The sequence below is a fragment of the Propithecus coquereli genome, unplaced genomic scaffold (assembly GCF_000956105.1).
Source record: "Propithecus coquereli isolate 6110/MARCELLA unplaced genomic scaffold, Pcoq_1.0 Scaffold341, whole genome shotgun sequence".
NCBI lineage: Eukaryota > Metazoa > Chordata > Mammalia > Primates > Indriidae > Propithecus > Propithecus coquereli.
Genome location: NW_012149075.1, coordinates 1,378,592 through 1,404,831, shown reverse-complemented (window position 1 = coordinate 1,404,831; position 26,240 = coordinate 1,378,592). Strand labels below are relative to the sequence as shown.

At 38.0% G+C, this 26,240-nt stretch overlaps 1 protein-coding gene across 2 annotated transcripts in view; it reads right to left on the bottom strand.

Moving 5' to 3' along the window:
- Nucleotides 1–23,956, bottom strand: part of KDM1A (lysine (K)-specific demethylase 1A) — a 58,487-nt gene extending 34,531 nt beyond the window's left edge. Inside the window, exons 1-3 of one of the 2 annotated variants that reach the window (XM_012650912.1) lie at nt 23,461–23,840; nt 15,096–15,261; nt 1,888–1,947 (exon numbers count right to left, since the gene is read on the bottom strand). In XM_012650912.1, the coding sequence (XP_012506366.1) occupies nt 1,888–1,947; nt 15,096–15,261; nt 23,461–23,808 (574 nt within the window). In that variant the 5' untranslated portion in view covers nt 23,809–23,840. Of the gene's footprint in view, nt 1–1,887; nt 1,948–15,095; nt 15,262–23,460 lie in introns of both variants that reach the window. The other variant, XM_012650911.1, reaches the window with a different exon arrangement.
- Nucleotides 23,957–26,240: the final 2,284 nt, after the last annotated feature.

The following is a 26,240-nucleotide window of genomic DNA, read 5'->3' as shown; positions in this document are numbered from 1 at the left end:
AGACTTCTAGCTAAAGAGTGAAAACAAAAGCCTATGGGATCTACATATAAAAGAATAAAATAGGATGAGAAGAGAGAAAAAGGGAAAAAAGAGGAGAATCATATTTCTTATACTTTAGATTTTTGATCTTTAAGGTAAATGCCTATTTTAAATGATTCTAAGGGTATAAGGAATACTCTACGCACTAAGCAAGATCCCTGGGTTCTTACTCCTTCTCCACAACTGCTGGTGTATCACTGGTCGATTCATTTAACAACTTTGGGTTTCAGGTTCTAATCCACAAAATAGGGGTGATACAATACTATCTGTTTGAAGGCAGGAAGTAAGACAGGATGGCCTCAAGCTCCCTTCTAGCTTTAAGATTTAGGATGTGTACACCACTTTGAGGTAGATTTTAAGAAGTCAAGACATGATCTTGGCCCCAAGATATCCATGAGGGTCATTTGGCTGTGTTAAGATAAGAATGCTGATCACTTATAAGCCCGTTTGTAACTCTGACTGATCGTCTCACAAATGCGGGCTTCTGAACATGACAAAGACCTGAAGAAAGATCTTGAAGGGTTCAGAACAGTCACCACCATTCCTGACAACACTCAAAACTCATGTTCTACTGACAGTAAGTCAGTAGCACCACAATTTTATATGAAAGTCTGATTTTACTTCCAGCAATACACATTGTTTACTTAAGCAAAAAGAGAAAATATGCACATAAGAACAAATCAAAAACAAAAAGCAACTAGAAAACTCAATTTCTTTAAGATTAAAACTCTAAAGGCTATCCCCGATCTTCAACAATTCCATGGAAGATCTGATTGTGCATCATTTGATGAAAATATTCTTGAAGGTTTATCTGCCACAGATAGACTCTGAAAGAGGGTTTTAACTCCTCTAAGATAAGCACATACTGATTATCCACCTGCAATCCTTGGAACAGCGTTTAAAGAAATCTACTTCTAACATTCTGGATCTCTTAACTACTAATTGCTGTATTAACACTGAACTATCTTTGTATTTGTAAAATACAAACACTCCCAAGACCTGTTATATGCAAACTGCAGTAGACAAATAATTTTAAAGTAGACTTAATGAAGTTGGAAAGTGACAACCTCCAAAAGTGAAGGAATACCTATTCCAATTCTCTCAAAATGTATATAACAAACCAGCTTTGAGCACTGGAACAAACAAAAACATCCTTCAAGAAGCAAAGGATGAAATCCAGATGCATTACTTAGGATTCCTGGAATAAACTTTAACTGTTCCAGATGGTGACCCCAATAAATCCTTGACTTTTTCCTGGAAGTAAAAACCTCATATTGTTTGGTATGAAAAGAAACATTTCAAATACACTTTTCCAAAAGATAACTTTCGCATGATTTAAACTGCAAAACAATTAACTATGTCATGTTAATTGAAAAAAGTATCCAACACCATATAATAACCATTTTTAAAAAGCTGTTGCTTGCCTGCATAGCTATTCTGACTAGTCCTAGTCACTAGTTCTTCTCTTTTAAAAAGATTTTCAAGCCTGTGGCTTCTCTCTCTGTGCATACAGCTGTCTTTCCTTTTAAAGGTCCCATGATTCCTAAGTCCATGTTTTATATCATGGTTATTATTACTATAAAGGCTGCAGGGGAGAAAAGTACCCGCCATCTCCTCAAAAACACGAAGAAGAGTGGAGGGCTGAGATCGGCCTGAGGACTTCAAAAGGTTTTGGCTGCCTTTGTTCTGGCTACACCCTCTCCTACTATACAACTATGCCCTTTGGGTTAAATTTCACCTGCGCTTCTGGCTAAAATGTGGATGCCACAGCCAAAAACACTTGCAAGCATCAATTCCTGACTTGGCGGCTCTTGCTACTAAGTGGCAAGCATCTAATGCCACCCTCACCTGATGCTTGGCCGTCTCCATACCCTCCAGAACTGTCGTCTTGAAGTCCTCCTGCTTGCCCTGTGGAAGGAAAGAGGAGAACTCAGGGACCTTACTCCATAAATTAAGATAATATCTGGACATAAAGGCCTAATAGTTGGTGACTCATGAATTCACCACCAACTAGTAAACCCATATTCAGAGAGCTCCTTCTTCTGGAATCAAGGCCCAGGGAATTACACCATAATCTTCCAAATTCTGGTCAGGAAATTTCAACTTTACATGCTGATTCTTGTTGAAAGGCAATGGAACAAAGTACACAGTATTTCTAATCACTAAATCCTTGCTGTCAATCTTATTTAATAGTCTAGATAGGGAAAATATAGATTCCAAACATCTTACTAACAGTTGCTAGACTGAGTGTGGGTGTGGCATGGACCCTAGGACCTGGAGTTCCCTTTAACTTTCTATCTAAAAAGAATAAATATAAGACGACAAGCAAAAGACTGATAATTTTAAAGAAAAATTCTCTCTTCCTTTTCAAAGCAGTGAGTATAACTAAAAGATTCAGCTCTAAAAGAAATTTCAATTACTATAAATCGGCAGTACTAGAGCTGAATATGCCAGTGCTTCCTCAATAAAAGTATAGAACACACCATAAGATACTCTGTACGTGTACGCCAAGTACTACAGATAAACACACACTTGGGGGGGTGGGAGGGGATGGAGGGAAGGCAGGCAAGATCTTGGGAGAGCTTCTAGCTTAAGCTACACAATAAGCCTAGTTAAGAAATTTTCCTCATTAAAGTGTAGAAATAACTTCAAGAAAAGAACCAAAGCTTGAAAATTCAACCTAAAAAGTCAGGATAGATTGTATTCCAGACTCTTCCAAAATCTATTGCCAAGACAGATGCTACAATCCTCTTAAGCTTCTAACCACCTGGTACACCATTGGAAAACTAGTGTGATCTTTGGAAGATATGAAAGCACCACCTACCAATGATCTAAATAAACCTGGACAGGCTTCATTAAATGGCTTATTTTAAAATAATACTCCCCAAGAAGAAAACAGATTATTACCACCAGCTGAGTAAGAAGGGAGTCGTAAAGTCAAACTAACATAGCCTCCTTACTATAAAAATGCTCCAAGGTCTGTGAGACTTAAAATGACATCTTTCTTCAAGGATAAGGAGGTATTTAAATATAAGAAATGATTTGACAGTAATATTAAAACGTGTTGCTAGGAGGTATATGCTCTGTTTTGAAGGTAGAATGGAGTCTCATTCTAAGATCATTTCACCATGCTCTTGTCTGAAGGGTCCTTTAATTCTAGGAGGTTATGCTTCTCAGACAAGGCACAATGTACATTTGTTGTTTGCAGCCCTTGGAAAAGGGCATATAATCATGAAGAGATGATCCAATTACTAAATTCAATCTGTAGACTTATCTTGAAAACACAGGCCCTACATTTTAAATTGTACTTAAAGTTTAAATCAGAAATATCCATTCTTAGCAAATTCTGGATTTATTCATAAAAAATATTTCATAGGGTTTAAAGAAAAAATGTTGCCATTGTTTTGTTTGGTTCCAAATAGAACCAAGCTAGATCAGAACACCAAATTTGGAAAAAAGGGGGGAAGGGGAGGATCAGAACAATGAAACATATATAGTTTCTAAGAATAAAATTTTAAGCATTAGGAATAACAGCTCCTCTCTCTCAAACGATGTTTCTGACTTGGCAAAAATGAAAGTAACAATCTCTTGTCATGAAGGCATCTCACCACGACTAAAAAATTAGATAAATAAAAACAATGAAAAACCACTTTCAAGCGAGCCTAAACTTGAATTACTACTTTATCCTTCTTATTTCTATCATTTTCCTTCTTCTCCAACTACATGTCATAGAATAAGTTAATTTAACTTACACATAACCTCTTGATTTTTTTCTGTAAGTCAACGTTACTTAATAGAAATACGGATCTCCTACCTCTGACTTACGTGCTCAACAGGTTAACAAGAGCAAAAGAGCAACAAGGTAAGGAAGTCTTTTTTGTCTTCTGCTTTTGAAAAAAGGCATTAAAAAACTCTTATCCTGTTCTTTGATAAAAATATATAGGAGAAGTACAGAAAATATTCAATACCCCGGGAAGATTTTAAAAAGGGTTCCCTCGTAACAGCAAAACAAAAAAGAAATGAAACTCCAAAGTATAATATTTAAGCAGAGAAGTAGAAGGAAATCAAGCAGAAGGTAATATAAACATATAACATAAGAAGTGATGGAAAACAAAACTAAAAAGTGCTTAAAATTAAATTAAGAAACAAGATATTTATCTCTTGAATTGATGAAGGTTTAACTTGTTTGGAAATAAAGGATGAGGCTGTTATTGTCATTCTAACCGTTTTGCACTCATGAGTATTTTGAAAATGCCTACTTCTCCAGAGACAGCTGAAAAGAATCATCTTTACTGGTAGTATTCTGAACCAACTAGTCATCATTTTCTTAAAAACAGCACACATATTAACATTTGTAGATAACTTTGTGTCCAGGAAGCGTCTCTGATTAGGATACATATACAAAATGCCGTATTTGTCTGCTCTTTGGGTCTTTCCAGCCTCAGAGTCTCCTTCTGACAGTGGCACAGAGACACATTGCAGCAGGCAAGTATGGTTGTTAGTGCAAATTCAAAATAGAAAATGAAAATATTCAAAAGCAGTTTTTTAATATCACCTTGATCTTGGCACCACTGTACAGGAGACTTCTTTTTGTTTTCATCCCAACCACACTACACACATACAAAATCCTCAAGCTTGAAGTAGAAACTCTTGATACAGGTTATCTGCACACATCTTCTCCAAATTGAAAATGAAATCTTTTTGGTTTATTTCACATAACAGCCTTTCAGCTGTCCTCTAGAACTTCTTCAGATCTGACATAAGTCCTTCTTGAACAGTAAAGTGTTTTAGTTATAGTCAGATTACTGGATGTTTTGTCCTCTTGATTCAAATACTCAAGACACCACTCTTCCAACATCTTAAGAGGAAGTCTACACTGACTTTCAAACACTTTTATCTGGTAAGTATGGAGGTGAGAATCATTGGTTTGTTGTTTCCAAAAACACAGATTCTTGGAATCACATTCAAATTAATAGCTTTTGCAAACAATTTGAGAAACTTCTAAATCTTCTAGGAAGCAACGATTTTTAAACAGAAGATCAATGTTTCAAAATGGCCAAATTTACAGAATAAAAGTGACTGCCAATCTATTGATTTCAATTGAACTTGATAAATTCACAGGGGAAAAAACATTTCAAAAGTTAAAACCATCTCTGAACATGTAAGTCTCCAATGTATCAACACATTAGTTGAATTTCTGATTTAATAATCTCACTAATTCAATGTTTACTATACCCATCCAAAAACTGCAAAACACAAACACAAAAGTAGAACAGGTAAAGATGCTGTTTTGAAAGAGTTTATAATCTAATTGGGGAAAAATGAAAAATATCCACAAAGAAACTTTTTTTTTTTTTTTGAAGGAAACAAACTAACACATACTTGGAGAATCAGGGAAGCTTTCTGAAACAAGTCCAGAGAGATTTGGATACGTTGGGAGGCGGTAAAGCCACCATTATGGTCCAGAACATTTACAAAGACAAAGAGAATAAAAGCACAGACATGGTATGTGCACAGCACCTGCTTACTTAAGGAGATGGTCTCAAAGAGGAGTGAAAGATCAAGTGGATAGATAAAATGAGCCACCTTCAGTGCCCAAGCCTAAACTGGATCTTAGCAGTAATGGAGGAAAATTGTGTGATCTTTGACAAAAAAGCAGTGAAACAAGTTGTATTTTAAACTAATCTGACCACTTGGTACAAGATGGATAAGAGGTAAAAGATGACCTAGATAAAGGCAATCCAACTGACAGGCTACTGAAATAATTTAGATGGGAGTGAAATCCACTAGAAAAAGGTGACAGTAAAAATGGATAAGCCATACAAATCAAAAGGGCTGTGCAGAGGAAGATGCATGACTTTACAACAGACTTGATAAAAGAGGTAAGGAACTTTCAAGATGACTCTAAGGCTTTAAGTTCAGGAGAGTGCTAATGGTACAAACAAAATGGGAAATTTGGGAGTTAGGCCAGTAAAATTAAAGGAAATGTTCTAAAGATGGTTGGAAATTAAATAGAACTCGGAAGAATGGAGCTAACAGACTTTTATTTATTTATTTTTAGAGACAGTGTCACTGCAACTTTAAACTCCTGGCCTCAAGCAATCCTTCCAACCTAGCCTCCTAAGCAGCTGGGACTACAAGCACATGCCACCACTCCCGATTTACTCTCCAATTTTTCGTAGAGATGGGGTCGCGCTATGTTTGCCCAGGCTGGTCTCAAACTCCTGGGCTAAACCAATCCTCCTGTCTTGGCCTCCCAAAGCAGGGGCTAAAAGACTTTAAAATAGCATGGCGGTAATCACAGGCTCAGAGAATTTGAAGCCGTTGTAAATGCATGATTAATTTCATGAGCATAAGTCAGTTTCAAAAAGGAATTGGTCAAAAGAGACAAATGACCCAAAAAAGTTTTAAAAAAACTGAGAAAGGTAGTGAGTTATTAATGATTATCACCACTTTATGTTGCCTTCCTGTCCTCTCTGTAGTGAAAGTTGGCCTTAAAAACACCATTCAATTGCTCAAGGTCAGGAGTTCAAGACCAGCCTGAGCAAGAGCGAGACCCCGTCTCTACTAAAAATAGAAAGAAATTAGCTGGACAACTAAAAATATATAGAAAAAATTACCAGGGCGCATGCCTGTAGTCCCAGCTACTCGGGAGGCTGAGGCAGGAGGATCGCTTGAGCCCAGGAGCTTGAGGTTGCTGTGAGCTAGGCTGACGCCACGGCACTCTAGCCTGGGCAACAGAGTGAGACTCTGTCTCAAAAAACAAACAAATAAAAAACCATTCAACTTTACCACTAGTGATGCATCTCTTGCCTGCTAACTTTTTGACTATGATTCTTGGCAGACAAATAAATGATATATAGCCATTAGAAGAAATGCAAAGTAAAGTAAATTGGGATCACAGAGGCAGACTAAACTGGTCTGAAGGAAAAGACTCCAGGCTTCCTTTGAAGCACACTAGAGGTATTTTACCACCTACTGACACTGCTCAGTACTTGCCAGGAAAATTTTCTAAAATGAAATTATGGATTCCAATTGGAATAGCAATCCCCAGGTTACACTGTCATTTAAATTACTGAACTAAAATAGCTTTCTGAAGACCTAGAAAAAAGAATAATGGTTCTGTTGGAACTAGGAGTTGGCCTGGAACTTCCACTGTACCAATGAAGGAGCAGTAACACTGCAGATAAGTACTTGAAGACTTCCACTGGGAAGAAGTGAGAAGCTCAGTAGCAGGGATCCTATCAAAACAAAGTAAAAGCCCTCCGAGCTAGAAAGGAAAGATTTTAGAAGTCAATGGAAAGAACTGACTTTGTCACGTTATTACCCTCCACATTCCACAGCAGGGATTTTCCTGATCCTTACTTATTTTGCTGCAGTCTTGGTTTGTCGTTCGCTTTCCAAAATGTTCCAAAGCTTACAATTCAGATGCTATGTTATGTTGTCCAACTACCAAGATCAAGGTATGTCTGAGCGGCTAATAACAAAACTTACTTTTCTAGTTAGTCACCTGTTTTAAAAAAAGACAATATTAAACTTTATTCTGAACCTTCTATTAAAGAACCACTGTAATGTTTTACACCTGATAATAATGAGATGAATGAGTTTCCTAATAAGAGAATCCCCTTGTCCTGCTCAGGCAACAGTGTTTCGGAACTCTGGCTATCTACATCTTCCCAGACGTGATCAGAGGCTCCTTTCACTGTAAATACACCTTGGGTATTTCTAGGAGGAAGATACGACTTCTTAAGCATTAATTAATCATATGTGTTTTTCTATCATCAATTAAGATTTTACAAACATCACGAAAACAAATATACAACCCTATCTTCAAATGTTTAAAACCTCTGTGATTAGCAAATACAGCAAAAATGTTAACATTTGTTATATCTCAATAGCTGATACATGGATTTCAGTTACATTATTCTCTTGAGAAGAGGAAAGTCTATATTAGAAAGTACCAAGATCTGCCATTCTTCTTACAATTTAACATAAATGATTAGATACCAAGATTTAATTTAAAAGTTTTAAGTACATACAACACCAACACCCCTGCTAACAGTTTTTTTTAAATGATCTATTTCATAAGTGACATATTGAAAATGGGCTACCACAAGTACATTCCAAACAGTTTCCAAAAGTAATGTAGCATATGTATATCTACCTAGACCATGAAGTGGCCTGATTTTTTTTCTGAATAAAACACCAATCCACCCCATTCCTGGTTTAACTTTGTGTTTAATAAATACAAGATGTTTATATAATACATAAAGCTGGATTTCACATCTTCTCATTTGATCCTCATAACAAGTCTCATTTGTAGACGAGAAAATTCTCATAGACAAAGGATCCCATTCTTCTCTTATACCATGATCAGACCAAATAAATGATGGCAGCAAAGAGAATCCAGAGAAATTATAACAAAAATAAAGTAGTTACTTAGCTAAACAAATCATTTTGCTTTAATAAAAAGTAAAACAAAATAATCAATGAAATGGAGTCATTAAGAAATCTCAGGTTCAGTCTCTCAAAGACCAAACATAAACTGGTAGCACCTGATTCAATGGTTTTTATCAGCTAAAAGCAGTAAACAGTTAAAAATCAAGGCTCCAACAATACTTCATAAAAGCCCAACTCCATTCTTTCATGTTTAATACAACATTTCCAAAACCCACTTTTGGGGAGAAACATTATTTAAAATAACTTCTGAGAAATCTGTTGTACAACATAGTGAGTATAGTTGAAAACACTAAGAAAGTGGATGTTAAGAGCTCTCATCCGCAAAATGATAACCATGTGAGGTGTAATGCATGTTACTTAGCTACATTTAGTCATTCCGCAATGTATAAATATTTCAAAACATCATGTTGTGCATAATACATACGATTTTATCTGTCAATTTAAAAAATAAAAACTTCTGAGTTCTCACAATACTTTGTATACATTTTTGTTGTATTGTTTCTTTCATTGTAGCTAATTATTATTATCTGTAATCCTAAACTGGACTGTGAATTCTTTGCAGGAGGGTGTAGTCTCTAATTTGAACCCTTAGAATCTATCACTGTGTCTGAAACAAAGTATTATAGTTGTACAATTAATGTGCGTACAGTGACACGAATGAAGAACTACCACATTTGGAGGAATCTTATTTTGTTCAGAAAATGTCTTTATTTTACTTTTTTAAATATTTCCCCTCCATACTATTAATATCGATATTCTACCCTTCACCCTTTCTGCCTCTAAATTCCACTAGAATTTTTTTTTTTTTGAGACAGAGTCTCACTCCGTTGCCCGGGCTAGAGTGAGTGCCGTGGCGTCAGCCTAGCTCACAGCAACCTCACACTCCTGGGCTCAAGCGATCCTACTGCCTCAGCCTCTCGAGTAGCTGGGACTACAGGCATGCGCCACCATGCCCGGCTAATTTTTTCTATATATTTTTAGCTGTCCGATTAATTTCTTTGTATTTTTTTTTTTAGTAGAGACGGAGTCTCGCTCTTGCTCAGGCTGGTCTCGAACTCCTGAGCTCAAACGATCCGCCCGCCTCAGCCTCCCAGAGTGCTAGGATTACAGGCGTGAGCCACCGCGCCCGGCCTCCACTAGAATTTTTATACTGAATTGTAATGCTTAAGAGTATTTTGCCTTCTCTCACACATTTATGTATACATTTGTATATATAAGGCTACAAATTATCTGAGAGTGGGGACCATGTGTTGTACATTATATATATCTTGGTCCATTTATAGTATCTCTCAAAATATAAGAATATAAGAACTTTATTGAATTGATCTAGATTACCTTTTCAGCCTGCCACATTTTTTCTCAGTCCTCCAGTAAGTCATTTTGGAACATAGTTCCAAATGAGAACACTGAAATGATGCTATTCAAAAAAAAAGGGAGGGGGGAGGAAGATTAATCCTAGATCTATTTTCTGAATGTATGCACCATACTTCATATAATGAGAACTCCAATGATTTCAGGCATTTATTTTACACCAACAGGTCAAAATGGCAACACAGACAACTCTCGCCAGGAATAAATTTCCCTGCCACCTCTGGTAGATCATCAAAAGAGGGTCTCCTGCTAGGCGTGGGGATGTAACAGAATCCTATAATCCATGTTCTCTGTGGAGGTAATCTGAGTTAATTCGCAACAAACCTGAAAGCTAGTCCTGCTCTCTGATTCCACCTACAGGCATGAAGGGAGAAATCAGAGAGAAAAGCCTGGGATAAGCCACCTGAGAATAGTTACAGCATGATAAAATGCGAAACTATTCACCTGAACTCTGACCGTAACTATCCACGCTGCCAAACACAGTGCTTGGCAACCACCACCCAAGCCTGTACTGGCTGCAATCAGCACGACTGGGTCGCAGGGGAGATCAGGGTACCTTATAAAAGCAAAGAACAATACAAACATAAAGTGAAAATATTAGGACCATTGATTTTTCTTTTAAAGTAAGAAAATGAATCTTCAATTCTTCTCAGGTTAAATTCTATTATACCAAGTTCCAAAGGACAGTCAAAAAAATTTTGCCTATTGGATTTTTGCTCTACTAAACAATTCATCAAACTTTTGGTCATCAATCTTTTGTCCTATAAGGTATTTTCATTATAACAGCATTTGTGATCAAATTTCAATGAATCTTAAACTAAATTCTTCTACCCATATATTTTGTGTATTTTCATAATTTAGCACTTTCACTAATTAAAGTCGCCATTCTTGTGATTTTTTTTAAAAAAACACTTTCAACCTACAGTATGACTATTACATGAACAGGTCCCAAAATTTATTTAATCCACACAAAATTTCTTGTCAAAAATTATACCAATGTTTGTTAATTTACTTAACAGCTTTTATCTCTTTCAAACACACATATACAAGCTTCCAAAATTACAACATATAATAGAGAACAGAGAGAGCTTCCTCTGATACAAATAGAGAAGAGAATTTCCTCTGGTACAAGTAAGAATATATACAAAGAGATAATGTGATTTTTTTCTCATGGTCTTTACATAAGATAAATTATAATACAGAGCTGTTACTGATCAGATAACCATATCTAACAAAATCTATTTGAAGAGTTAACCAATGGCTTAATGGAAGCCTCTGAGCTTCATTAGCTAGTATTAGCACATCACTGAGCCTATAAAAATAGTATGCATACACACACACAGACATACATATACACACTTCTGATGTCTCTATACTGAGAAATCCATTAACTTGAAGAAGCTTAAGAAAGGCATCTTAATAGCCCATTTCAAATTCCCTTTTACTTATTTTAGAACAAGTCTCAGGCTATGCACAACTAAGCTACTTCTAATTCAATATAGAATATATCTTCTTAAACCACAATCCTCTAGTGAAAAGTTACCCAATACAAAATTTAAATCCAGGAACAAACTAGTAAGATTTTTCTGGCAAATTTTAACTGCTAAAAGGCAGGAGGAAAAAAAAATTAAATGTTTTCACATGAAAATAAAAAAACTAAATGCTGGGAAATCAGTTACTATAGGAAAGCCTCACTAATGTGAAACTCACTGAGGAATAATCTAAGGTACACAGAGGAACAAACCAAGCCAAGAAAGGAAAAAAGCTTTTCTTCAATGAATAGAAGGCTACCTTAAACAGAGGGGCAATTAATCTAACCCAGTAAAGTCCAACTGAATAAGAGTTTGTTTACTCTATTTTATAGAAGCGCCACTATTATGTGACATTGCTAATAACCAAACACACTCAACCCTGAAGACAATCTACTCAGGTCCAGTTGCCATGACCTAAAAAAACACTTTTTCGTCATCACACAGAAGTTATTATGAAACCAAATAAAACCATCATTTGTTAAAACAAATATATTCAAAAGTATAGTAAATATGAAAATGCATGGAAATGTGTAACAAAACAAAACGAGGTAAGTTTTAAATAAAAATAGCAATATTCAGTATGAAAAATTCATTATTTACCCATCTTGACTACCATAGGACTACAATACCACCTTAAGTTATGATCAAAAATTAACGTATCTAAAAACAATGTTTAAGCCAAAACAGAGAATGTCCTCCCAATTAAATGAACCCATTCAGACAAACAAAAAACCCAAACCTCTTGTTTCCATAAAAACTCAACCTTGATATTGAGAACATTTTCCATCGACGAAAATCCACTAAACTCAATTACCAAAATAGTGTCAATTATCTCTCCAGTCTCAGTCTCTTTACTCCTTTAGCTCACCTTTACAGAGCATATCGGATTGATCTCCCCTAAACATGTATTTCAGTACAACCCCCCTCGCTCAAAAAAACCTCAGTGCAACCCCTGGCCAGACCCTCCTCGTGCTCAAATTCCTTAGCCTGGCTTAGTCAACCAAGGCTATCCAGAACATGGCTCCAACCTTCCTCTCTAGTGTCCTCTCGTTACTCTTCTAGAAGAACCTTCTCCAGTCAAATCATTTGACCCATTGACTTCAGAATACCTTGTACCTTCATAATTAAAACATTTTCTTCTTCTTAAGATTAAAACTGTGGAAAGCAAAGCAAAATTTTCTAAACAAATTTAAAAGTTGGTAAGAATGAAATGTACGCAAACCTTATTTAAGAGAATAAGTTCATTTCTAGTGATTACCTAAAAGAAGTGAGAAAAAGAAAAGGTTTGGTAAAGAAACAAACCCATATCCATCTCTCAAGATCTTAATATATTCATATGGCAATGCTTCATTCAATTTTTGACTAAAAACTCTCGTGAAAGAACTGGTTCTGACAAGACAACAACAGATTTGGAAACCCTGGACAGTTCCCAATACTTAACTCACCTGATAATAGTTCATGATTCACTATCAGGGCCCAGTCTATTTCTAAACTACTAGTAAGTAGTGTAGGCTTATAGACTGCTAGTCCTTTCTAGGGAAAAGTATGCCCCTAATTCGCCCCAGAAATTTCAAAAAATCTTAAATTGTTTTAAAGGAAAAATAATTATTTTCATGACCATAAATAATATATTAGCAAGTTTTGGCTACTTTCAACAGATTTCTAAGCACTGATGATATCCTCAACTTAAACAAAAAATTAACTTTCCAAAAAAATACGAAGATAACTTATTTAAACCAATCCTCTGGATGAGAATTAACTAGAACACATCAGAATAAAGACAGTTTCCAAAATCCTAAATCCCTTCGTTAAGACATTACTTTCTGTGGAAACGGTGCCTGACACTTACGAAATTTTTTAAAATCTCTTTCACAAAAAAGAAAATACCAACACTAAGACTTGGTTTAAAATATTCAGAGGACAAAGAAATGTTTATCAACTTGTAACCTACAGGAAATCAGTTATTTACTGGAGACACTGACAATCATACACAAAAAAGTGAGGCAGCATCTGAGATATCAGACCATCACTGCATAATACTTACAGCCCTTGAACTAAGATAGCAGCAGCCTCCTGAGCTACGATAGATAACAAAAGGGTTATCCCCATGTATCTCATTCACAGGGCTACAGCAAAGGCAGAAAAGCAAGAATCAAAAAGAATACAGAGGAAAGAAAGGAACAGAGGGGTGAAGGGAAAGGCTGGAGAAATGGACAGACGGGAAGAGAGCTAAATATATAAGAACAGAAAGAGGAGGAAGAAAAATCAACAAAAATAGAGAACATGATGTTGAGGTACAAAGAAGGCTACAACTGCCTGAGGGGCATTAGTCCCAAAGGCAATGCACCACTGAGACTACACACCCTCTCACAAAGAATTGTCCAAGAAACCATTATATAAGGAAGTTTTAGGAGAACCACTGTTCTTAGAAAACCCCTGACTCTTGAGATGAACTGAACCCAGAATCTAATCTACCTTTTTCTGAATATTCTCAAACTGTATTCCTTTATTACACTTTATTACAATCATGTAAATTATAAATTTTGATTTTTAAGAGTTTTAGCCAGACTTTGTTTGATAAACTCCCAATCTAAGTTTAAATTAGTATGAGTTGTAATCCCATCAAATGAAGCATCATTACTAACATTTGTCTTTCTTTTTAAATAAAATAACTTTTGGTAATTTATGATAATACCATAGAAGAGAAAAATCTTTTTTAAAAAGAGGCTAAAACAAAAGATAAAACTTCTCAAATGAAATATTTCTTAATCTGGGTACCTATGAAAGTCATGCAAGATATAGTGGATGGGTCTGAGCATTTTGTTTTTAAAAAGAATAGGGCTAATAGAACTGGTGAGTGGGCCTAGAGCTACTGGAAATACAAAAATTATTTCACAGAGAGGCACTTAGTAAACATTCAAAGTCAAGAAGAGTTAATGAAATGTCATGAAGGGCAGAAGATACAAAAAATTAATATTTTGCTTTTGCTTGGTCTCTCCAAAACAGAAGGGTATCCATGATTGGCCCCAACATCCTCAGAACGCTAGGACTTAGGACTAAGGGGAGATATTACAATAGTTTGAAGCTCTGAAACCAATACTACAGACTCCAGGAATCTTTTCAGGCTCTGAGGAAGCTTAAATGAGCTCAGATTCTTTGACCCCAGAATACATTTTGACATTTGTTCACCAGGAAAAGGCACTTCTCAAAATTGGCACACACCATGAAGGTTTTTTCAGAAATTATCTAACTATGTGGTAAATGCATAATTTAGCCAGAACAATTTCTGAATCACTCTATCTCAAAATTCAGAATAAGAGTTGTCACTGAGAGGTTTGCTTCTTTGGATTTGGCTTTCTATATGTTTTCTTCAATTGTTTATTTTCTCTTACTTTCCATCACCTTATACTGCCACTGTCCTTCCACTCCCATCCTTTACTTTCCTCCTCTATATGTGCACAGACACATACAAAAAGAATATCAGTACCACTATGTATGTGTGTATGTGCACACATACACACATACATATATATGTATATGTACACACACAAAGACACACATGGCAATAGACCCGATATCAGAGTATACACCAAAGATGAAGATATAAATAATATTGCAGAATGGGAATAAATCCATTTATTCTTATTTCTACGATAAAACAAAACTATGGTTGGAAACTATAATACAACTCACCAGATGGCTCCTCAGGCTCACTTTCATTTTCTTCCTCAGGTGGGGCTTGAGGGGGTGGTGGGGGAAGCTTCTTTTCCTTTTCTGCTTTAGCATTTCTCTCTTCTTCGGAATAATACTCATCTTCTGAAAGGTTGGCCAAGCTTTCATCCATCTCTCTGTACTCTACCTAGACGGAGATTATACCAGGGAAAGCTAAATACCGTGAACATCTAAAATCAGGGACTTTATTTGGAACCATCAGTGCATGTGAACTGCTTTCTACCCTGAAATTTTAAGGGTAATAAGCATATAACAAGGAGCAAGCCAGCTTATAATAGGCAGTTATTAAAAACAAAAGTCTTCGTGGAACAATCTGGTGTCAGTTCAGGTTTAGCCTAATCTATAACTTTTACATCACAGCACTGACATTCAAGGTTATTGACTCTAAGGCTCTCCTACAACTTCTAAAGAAAATTTTTAACTGTGTGTATCATACTCACATACTGAAAGTTTCAACAAAAGGTTAAAACAATCCTCAGTTAGACAAAAATATGGTTAACTAGAATATCAAGTCTGTTTAATGTCAAGCCTGTGCTTCTAACTACTATTCCATGGGAAAATAGCAAAAGAATTCCAGGAAAGAAATGCGGGGGAGAGGTGGGAAATAAAGGTTACAAATAACAGTCAAACTGAAACTATAAAAAGGTGTATTTGCTTAAAAAAATGCACCTAAGAAAGCTGAATGATGAGCAAAGAATCCTTATTACAACAAATTAAGGAGTAAGTGATGTGGAAATGGAGGCCACAAGTCTCCCTACTAATTTACATTGGTTATAAAGGAGAAAGAAGCAGGTCATTAGTAAAAAGAGGAAGCAGCCTTAGTGAATGTGTCATTGGGGGTAAAGGAGCACAGGGCAGGGAAGACTGTATTATGTACTGGTTGGCCAAAATGTGTAAAATGGGTATTACAGATTGTCATCAACACTAGAACACTGTCAAATTGTCATTGTGACTTCCACCCTAATTAAGATTCCAGAAAGTCACAGAAACTATAGCTTTCTATTATGGATTTAATAAAAAGATTTTAATTATTACAAAGTCAATAAAAACATACAGTGACTAAAATAAAAGCAATGTATTAGGTGTGGAGATAGAGCAAAGACAACATGGTTTCCACATATAGCATACTTAACATATTAGGTTTCCAAAATAAACTGTCCTGTGGATTATAGTGAATGTAACATATTTTAACTTGCTAAATATCTTTGAAATAGCGCCAGATGGCTGGCTACTTTTATATTGTCTCCTTCTTCTCTTAAATGGTAGGACCACAAGATGTGGGGGACAGGGGATTAACTGGGGAGGCAGAAGAGTTTTACTAAAAACAGGGATTAAATTAAAAAATGGAAACAAAAATTAAGAATAGGCCAGACATGGTGACTCAAGCCTATAATCCCAGCACTTTCAGAGACTGAGGCGGGAGAATCACTTGAGGCCAGGAGTTGGAAATCAGCCTGGGCAACACAGAGAGACATCCGCGCACCCCCACTCCCATCTCTACAAAAAATAAAAAATTAGCCAGGCATGGTGGTCCACTCCTCCAGTCCCAGCTACTTGGGAGGCTGAGATAGAAGGATCCCTTGAGCCCAGGAGTTCGAGGCTGCAGTGAGCTACGATCACACCACTGCACTCCAGCCTGGGTGACAAAGCAAGATCCTCTCCCCTAAAAAAAAAAAAAAAAGAATAAATTGTCTAGTTCTGACCCATCATGCTCTAAGAATCTCATTTAACATATGAATATTCACCTACTAAAATAATGAACACTGAGTACATGGCACAACGGAGAACATGAACGAGTAGGTCCATGCCCCTAATAAACTGAAAATCTAGTTGCAACTAAACGATTCTGACCAGGTGGCCATCTCACAGAGGCTCTTTACAATAAAACCTACAGAAATGTAGATGATACTAAACCTTATTCTAATAGACTAAGATAAACTGTAGGAATAAATCTTAAGACAATGGATGAAAAAGCAGACAGGAGGAAAAACGGTTTCAAAGGGGCAATGGGGTCAGAAAATGTAATAAATGTTTATAGTATGCAGTTTTCTTTCTCATTTTTACCCCTTAACAGCTTGACCCTTCCCTTCTCCAAAGTTTCAGTGTTTTGATCCCCTGCCCATCAATCCTATTCATTCGATAATCACTTAAGTGCCTAATATGGAACTGGGCAATGTGCAAATTTTGAGACGAACACAAATATTACAAAATCCTTTCTACTGCAGTAGTTCAGGTTTTCCCAAAGGATGTTCCATTAAATACTATGCCCTTTGAAGGAATAAGGGATCCAAGATCAAGTTTGGGAAACTGCATTCTTTACAGGTCCCCTCTAGGAGATCATAATGCACATTAAAGGTACTGAGAAGTTTTGCAGCAAAAAAATAATCTTTTCTCTGTCAGTGATGAGGCAGGTTTAAAAAAATCTTTTCGACATTGTTTAATCCAATGTTTTGACAAAGAAGTAATTATTAACATGAAATACACTTGGAGAAGGCTGGTCTAGAGAGAGCTCTTAGTCGTCAGGAAAAAAATTAGGCAAACACCTACAAGTAGGAGCAAGCACATCCAGTAGTATTAATTTTTTTTCCCTTTATTTATTTATTTTTAGAGACAGGGTCTCATTATGTTGCCCAGGCTGGCATGCAGTGGCTATTCACAGGCACAATCTTACAGCACTGTGGCCTCAAACACCTGGGCTCAAATTAATCCTCCCACCTGAGCCTCCTGTAGCTATAGCTGGACTACAAGAATGTGACACAGTCCCCAGCTAATAGTAGTTTTTAAAAACAAAACTATTCCACAAAACCCTAGGGTTCTTCAGGATTTCATTTGTTATTTTAATTTTAAATGTATTATTAAAACAAATAAATATACACTTATATGTTATTAAACCAAACCTTAACCCTAAGACCAACATATTAACTTGTACTGCTTGGGTAACTCAGTTTTGGGTAGACCTAAGAATGAAGTTTCATCTACCACCTCTGTACAACTGAGAGTGTCCTGAGATGATGACAAGGCAAACTAAAAACAAACAAACAAAAAACCTTCTGCACTATTTATCAATCAGTACTGGACTGTCACAATACTTCACAAAAAACAACAAGAAAAACCAGAAATAAAATTGGATTCTAAAGCTGCAAGACTGCAACCATCTTGCTTAACCTCCAGTCTCAAATTGGCTTTACTAACAGCCTCATTTTCTCATAGACTGACAACTACAATAAATGTTATAAACTTCTCACTACCTAATACTTTAGTACTTTATTTTTGGGATCTTGTACAAAATTTTATTTTCTTAAAAAGGGTCTCCACATTTAACAAAGTTTTAAAACCATCTGAAAGAATCATACAAACTCTAAAAACTAAAAACTATTCCCCTGAGAAAAGCAATAGGTACCTGAACCCAAAGGATTAGTAATCTCTCACCCTAAGTGAAAACCTCAGAGACTTCAGAAGTTCTACAATTACTTACAACCAAGGACATAGAGATGTCCCAACAGGCAGACTATGTGTGAGTAGGGTAATTATTCCTTCTTTTACATTGATGACTCTCAAACTTACATCTCTAGTGTCTTCCTTCTCAACTCCACCCTCACTACAATGATACATTCACTCCCCAATGACCTTAAAGCACCAGTCTTTTTTTTTTTTTCATCCTTCTCTCTTTTAGCGCATCTAGGGCACAACTGCCAGATTAACTTGCCAAATAACATATTTTCTGATAGCTTAAGAGATGAACACCAAATTTTTCAAACTAGCACATAAACTCTGGTTCTAACTACTCAAACTTACTTCTACTCACTTTCTAATGCACTAGTCAAAAAGCTCTCAATGTTGTTCTACCCACCTCTAAACTTCCTAAAAACTACTATCTTCTCTGTTAATCCAGTGACTAAAATCTGAGGCTCACTTGCTCTGCAAATTATTTTCTAATTATTCTAAACTTAAAAATGTATCTTCCTTTTCTCTGAATGCTCACAGCACTTATGGTCTGTACTTCAGTCTAGTTTAGGGCTGATAGAATTTTTTGTGATAATGTAAAGGTTTGTAACAGTGCTTCGAATACTGTGGTCACTGGGAACATGTGGCTTTTGAGCACTTACAATGTAGCTAGTGGGACTAGAGAAACAATTTTTAATTTTAACTTAAACTTAATAGCCACATGACTACTGGCTACCATATTGGACAGCACAAATCTAGTGCTCTCTACATACAACCTGGACACAACTCTACAACCCAAACACTACAGATCCTATCAATCTATCTTGCTCCTAGACAATCTCTGTCTCCAATTAAATTAATTTGCCCATTGTTTCCAACATTCATTTGTCCACTCTGGACTCTTTGTGGCTTCTTAAACCATTTTGTACTGTATTTCAAGCAACTTCCACTTCCAGTACTTAATTACTGGTCACCCACTTACTATATGTCAAACACTGCAACAAGTATTTTGTTTATATTATCTCTAAACCTAATAACCTTACAAGGGTTTATTTATCTGAGAAAATAAACCATGGAAGATGAAATACATAACTCCAAAAAGCCTGTCCTTTTCCAGAATACTTTTCTAAATTCTGCTTGCTTTCAAGGCCTACCTCTAGACCACCATTCCTGAAGCAGTATGGTGTTCCTAAAGGTCCCAACCCAACTTACCAATCTCAACCCTTAAATATTTTGCCATAACTTTAGCATACACACATCCAGAAGTGAGTTTATTTTGAAACTGATAAAACTTAAGCTTCTGGACCACTCAAATGCATGGACCCCAGCCAATACCCTACACCTAATTTTGATTACATAATCATGTAATTTTTTAAAAAGAGGGTCCACAAAACTGGATTAGCTTCCAGGTCACGAAACATAGATATATAACTGGCATACACATCAGAACTCTTAAAGCAAGACCTGTCTATACTGGCCCCAGCTTGCTCTTTACTCCTTAAATGGATATTCTCTATCCTCCGAGGCGTTTCCTCTGGATCCCAAGACTGGCTATGAATGGTAGGTTTCCCTTGCTTCTTGTTTCCTAATTGCTCCCCAAAATAAACACATTAACACATTTTCTTTGTGAAAGTTTAAGAGCTAATCACAATGAAAACAAAAACAAGAGGAATTACAACAAAGGAGAATTACAAAGAAAAAATTCTTACAGCATGCCGCAAATTGATCTACAGATTGAACACAATCACAATCAGAATCACAACTGCCTTTGTGTAGAAATTGACAAGCTGATCCTAAAATTCATATGGGATTGCCAAGGACACAGAACAGCCAAAACAATCTTGAAAAAGAAGGAAGTTGAAGAACTCACACTTTCTGATTTCAAAACTTATTATTATATGAAGCTAGAGGAATCAGGACAGTGTGGTACTGGCATAAGGACAGAAATATTGATCAATGGGATAGAATCCAGAAATAAACCCTTATATTTATGGTTAATCAACAAAGGTGCCAATCTTTCAATGGGGGAAAGAACAGTCTTCAATAAATTGTGCTGGGACAACATATAAAAGAATGAAGCTGAACCCCTACCTCACACCACATACAAAAATTAACTGCAAAAAGATCACAGACATACATGCAAGAGCTAAAACTACAAAACTCTTGCACGAAAACATATGAGTAAATCCTCATGACATGGGATTAGGCAGTGCTTTATTAGATGTAACACCAGAATCAAAAGGAACAAAAGAAAAAACGTAACTTGGACCTCACCAAAAATTTAAAACTTCTGTAACCACAATATATAAAGAACTCTTACAACAAAACAATAAAAGGACAACCCGGTTTTTAAAAATGAGCGAAGGATTTGAATAGAAATCCAAAGAAGATATACAAATGGGCCAATAAGAAAAGATGCTCAAGATCATTAGTTATTAGGGTAATACATATCAAAACCACAATGAGGCCTGTAATCCTAGCACTCTGGGAGGCCGAGGCCGGCGGATTGTTTGAGCTCAGGAGTTCGAGACCAGCGTGAGCAAGAGCGAGACCCCGTCTCTACCAAAAATAGAAAGAAATTAATCGGACAGCTAAAAAAATATATAGAAAAAAAATAAATTAGCCAGGCATGGTGGCGCATGCCTGTAGTCCCAGCTACTTGGGAGGCTGAGGCAGTAGGACTGCTTGAGCCCAGGAGTCTGAGGTTGCTGTGAGCTAGGCTGACGCCACGGCACTCACTCTAGCCAGGGCAACAGAGTGAGACTCTGTCTCAAAAAAAAAAAAAAAAAAACCACAATGAGATCCCACTTCACAACCACCAGTAAAAGACAGACAACACCAAGTGTCAGGAAGGATATAGAGAAACTGGAATTCTCATACATTACTGGTGGGAATGTAAAATGGTGTGGCTGCTATGGAAAACTGGCAGTTCCTCAAGAAATTAAATACAGAGTTACCATATAACCCAGCAATTCTACTCCTAGACACCTACCTAAGAGAACTGAAAACAAATGTTCACACAATAACCTGTACATTAATGTTCATAGCAGCATAATGCATAACAGCCAAAAAGTGGACACAAACCCAAATGGCCATCAAATGATGAATGGATAAACAACATGCCCTGTATCCATATAATGGACTACTATTCAGCCGTAAAGAGTTATCAAGTACTGGATGGAAGTGCTACAACATGGATGAACCTTGACAACATGCTAAAACCAAATACAAAAGGCCACATGTTATATGATTGAATGTCCAGAATAGGTGAATCCATAGAGACGGGGCTGGGGTTAGGGGAGAATGGGGATTGACTGCTAATGATATAGGTGTCTTTGGGGGATGATGAAAATGTTCTAAAACGGACTGTGGTGCTGGTTGCACAATCTTGTAAATATGGTAAAACCCACTGATTTGTACATGTTAAAATGGCAAATTTTATCATATGTAAAGTACCTCAATAAACATGTTTTTAAAAATATCTTACCACAATGGCTTCTGGCCACACTGTCTATTGAAATAGTAAAATAAAAATGCCATTGGACTTCTGCCCTTCTGAGGGGTGGGGGTCACTAATCTGTACTTTTCTAAATCATGCTTTGGTAAAAGCTCCAAAAACCCTTTCCTCCAAAATGGCCTTTTACCCAGTACTTGGGTATGCTTTGTAGCGATCTTTCAGGTGGGTAGCTGAATCTGAGGGCTCTCACAATACTCATCTCAAGAAGCTCCTCATACACACTGACTTGGTATTTCCACTTAAAAATTATCACAAATAATTTGTTATAAGCATAAATTATTTAAATTACAGATTTATTTAAACATTTACTTATTCATATCCACATATATTTCCAGTTTTTGTTTCAACTAGACCATGAAATCTCCAGAAGAGGCCCAAGTCTAAAAAGTCTGTGCCCTAAAGTCTGTGCCCTAATACTGCCCCAGTGCCGTGCGCACTGTTAGTGTCCAACGTAGTCCTTTGTTCCAAGGGGCTGATGATACCCTGTCAACAACATAAATGTGGGGCTACATTCCAAGTTCCACCACTTACTTAGCTTTGTGACTTTAGGCAAGTTGCTTAAACCGTGCGCCTCAGTTTACTCTTTCCTAAAATGAGGCTAGCAATACCTGCCCGTTGGTGTTTAGCAAAAAAATTTTTAAGTGATGGGTGATACGCTGAACACAGTATGGGGCACACAGAAACGTAAGCAGTTATTGTCAGTTCGGAATCAAATCTTTTTCTTCCCATGTACTTGCACCTTGTCTTGCTATTAGTTCTTGTAAATTGCAAATATCGTTGTCTTGATATCAGCCCTCTTAATCAGCTCCCTCACCTGCGCCGAAAGTAAGATGAGAGAATAAAAGAAAAAAGAAGAAAACTCCTAGCATCCAGCAAGGGCGCAAAAGAAAAAAGAAAAATGTTCCTTTCTTTTCCGTCTCCGTGGCTAAGGCGGTTTCTTTAGCATCACCCTACAGCCCCCCCGTGCACCCAGCCGAAACGCCATCGATCTGGCTCAACAGCTTCCAGACACATCCGCGGACAAACAAGTGATGTCTCCAACAACGCCGACCGTAACCCCACGTCAGGGAGCCATTTTTCCCAGTTGAGGAGATGAAAAGGTGTACAAGAGGTAATAAGTAAAAATATCCCTGCCTTCAACCATCGGTCTCCCCTTCCGCACGTCGCCCGGGTCCCCACACAAAGACCGTATTCAACCCAGGCAGAGACCTTCCCTTCTCTCACCCCGCCCGACCAGCTGCAGGGGAGGTGGGGCGGGCGGTCCCGGGGCTGAAGGCCCGAGGCCGGGGTGGCGGGTGAGGGCTGGACAGCCTCGGGGAAGCTGGGCCCCGGGTTGTGTCGTTCCAGGGAGGGGTCGAGACTCACCTTGGCCCGCTTGCGCCGGCTGGTCCGTCGCCCCTCCGGAGTCTCTGCTATTCCCGTTTCCATGGGGGTCGCGGACCCAGGCACGACTGTAGGCCCGGCCTGAGGCCCGGCAGACCCCGGCGGCTCGGCCAGACCCCCGGGGGGCGAGGCCCGCGGAGGCTCCTTCTTGCGGGGCGTGCGCTCCCCGGCAGCCCCCGGCCCGACCTCGGGAGGGCCAGACAGGCCCGCGGCCGGCGCCGCCACCTCGGAGCCGTTCTCAGCGCCGCCCGCCGTCCCCGGGCCGGACTCCGTCCCGGCAGCCGCCGCCGCCGCCGCCGCCGCGGCTGCCGCTTTCTTCCCAGACAACATCTCGGGCCGCCGGGCCGCCGACGGCCGTAGGGACCGCTGAGCCTGCCGCTCCGTGAGTCCGGAGCCGCCGCGCCTCGACTCGCCTGACGCCGTCCGCGCGCCGCCAACCGCTGTCGTACACGCACGCGCCTAGCGCGCTCCCGCCTCGTCGGAACAAAAAGGCCCTGAGCCGCCCATTGGCCCCGCCCCTCCCCCGCAACCATAGAGCGGCGTCCTCGCGGCCAGAGCGACGTCGTGCAAAGAGCGCGATGCTCGCCTAGAGCGTCTCCTCGGCCTTTGGAATCGGTCCCAGCATAGGCCGCGGTCTTAGGGCTTCTGGGCAGGACTTGCACCTCCGAGGGCGACCATTTCCTCAGGGACTTGTGGGCGTGTATGCGCGAGTTCATTCATTCTCTCAGTCACTCATTCGTCAATTCAACCAATATTTATTAATGCTTACTACATGACACGGGTTAAATTACGAAGTTTTGCTTTCAAAGAACTTACAGTCGAATGGGGGGAACACACCGAAGTGCATTGGTGGATATCTTATTTATTCATAATTGTCCTGCTTAGACTGGGGAAAACTTGGAAAGCATATGACTTTCCGTGGTAATAAAATGGAGACAAGTTAGGAAATTGAGGTTTTTGAGTCCAGATGGGATTGATCCTGCCCCCAAGTTTTTGTTCAAGTTCTTCCTTCTGCCTGGCACCCCCTTGCTTGCACTATCCCCCCACCATGTGTCCCTCCCCCTCCACAACTCTTCTTTCTACTCCAGGTTACTTCTTTCTAATGACGATTGTAGTGGTTTGTTCTTTTAATTCTTCCAAGAATCCCTCACTGACACAACACTAGAGCAGGTCTTGTGTTCTTCGAGCATATTTCCACCTATTACACAGATCTATAATTGCCTTTTTAATAGTCTCTTCGAAGTATAGTTTTCAAAAAATTATTCTATTTACATGAAATTCAAGAACTGGTCAAACTGGGCTCTAGTGATAGAATCTAATCAGCGGTTGTCTGGGACGGGGTGTGGGTTGACTGCAAAAGAGCAGGAGAGAACTTGCTGGGGGTGATGGAAATGTTTTATATCTTGATGGAGGTGATGGTTACAGAGGTGTATATATTCATCAAAACTCACTGAACCATACATATAAAATAGGTGTATTTGTTTTACGTAACTGTACTTCAATGAAGTTAATTTTTTAAAAAACTAGGCAAACAAAAAAAGAGGCAATTAAGTCCAGGAAGACGGAAGAAACGTGCAAGAAAGAAAATGTACCCAGGCGTTGTGGCACGTGCCTGTAGTTCCAGCTACCCGGGAGGCTGAAGTGGGAGAATGGCTTGAGCCGGGGAGTTCGAGTCCAGCCTGGGCAATAAAGCCACGCCATTTCTTTTCTCTAAAAAAAACAAAGAAAGAAAATGTACAACATATGGCTCAACTGTGAACTATATTGACATGGCCATAATAACATAAGCAATGAATATTGTTTTAACCAAAATGATAGAATTATATTGAAAGAATGGAGAAAAGAGAAAGTTTGGGGGGAGAGGGATGAGAAGAGTTTAGGGAAAGGCGGATGAAGTGGGGATGGGGGAGGTGCTGCTTGGGAGCTAAATCTTCATGTTCCATCACAAAAACACAATACATAATGTCAAAATCGAGAAATGAAGAAATAACAATATAAGCATGTTATTTATCAAGATAAATATAGAAGAAATAGATAAAAGAGTTGGAATTGGTTGTTTCTGAGGCTTGAAATGTGAGGGTGGGAAGAGGTGAGGTCGGGGACTGAAGCTTGTTTTATTTATTTATTTAGAGACAGGGTCTTGCTCTGTTGCCCAGTAGAGGAATATATATATGGAGTGAAATATGTTGTCAGTACTCAGTAGAAAACAAAATACTGGAATGTGATTGCAAAGTTAAATAGGAAAAATGGTTAATGTTCTACAAGTCCATTAAACTGTAAACTTTGGGGTTATATTTTCTATCAGACAATTAATTTCCATCTATTTGCAAAAAAAATCAATTACAATTTATTGTTTTTTCCTAGAAATAACTAATTCATTTCAGTTCTTTTTATTGTGATAAAATACACATAATGTAAAATTTACCATCTTAACCATTTTAAGTACAGTTTAGTAGTAATTAAGTGCATTCATGTTGTTGTGCAAACAATCTCCAGAACTCTTCTCATCTTGTAAAACTCTGTACCTGTTAAACAACAACTCTACCCCTCCCTCTAGCCCTTGGCAACCACCATTCTACTTTCTGCCTTTATGAATTTGACTATTCTAGGTACCTCATATAGGTGGAATCATATAGTATGTGTCTTATAATTGGCTTATTTCACTTAACATAATGTCCTCAAGGTTCATCCACGTTGTAACATGCCAGAATGTCCTTCCTTTTTGAAACTGAATAATATTCCATTGTATGTGTGTGTGTATA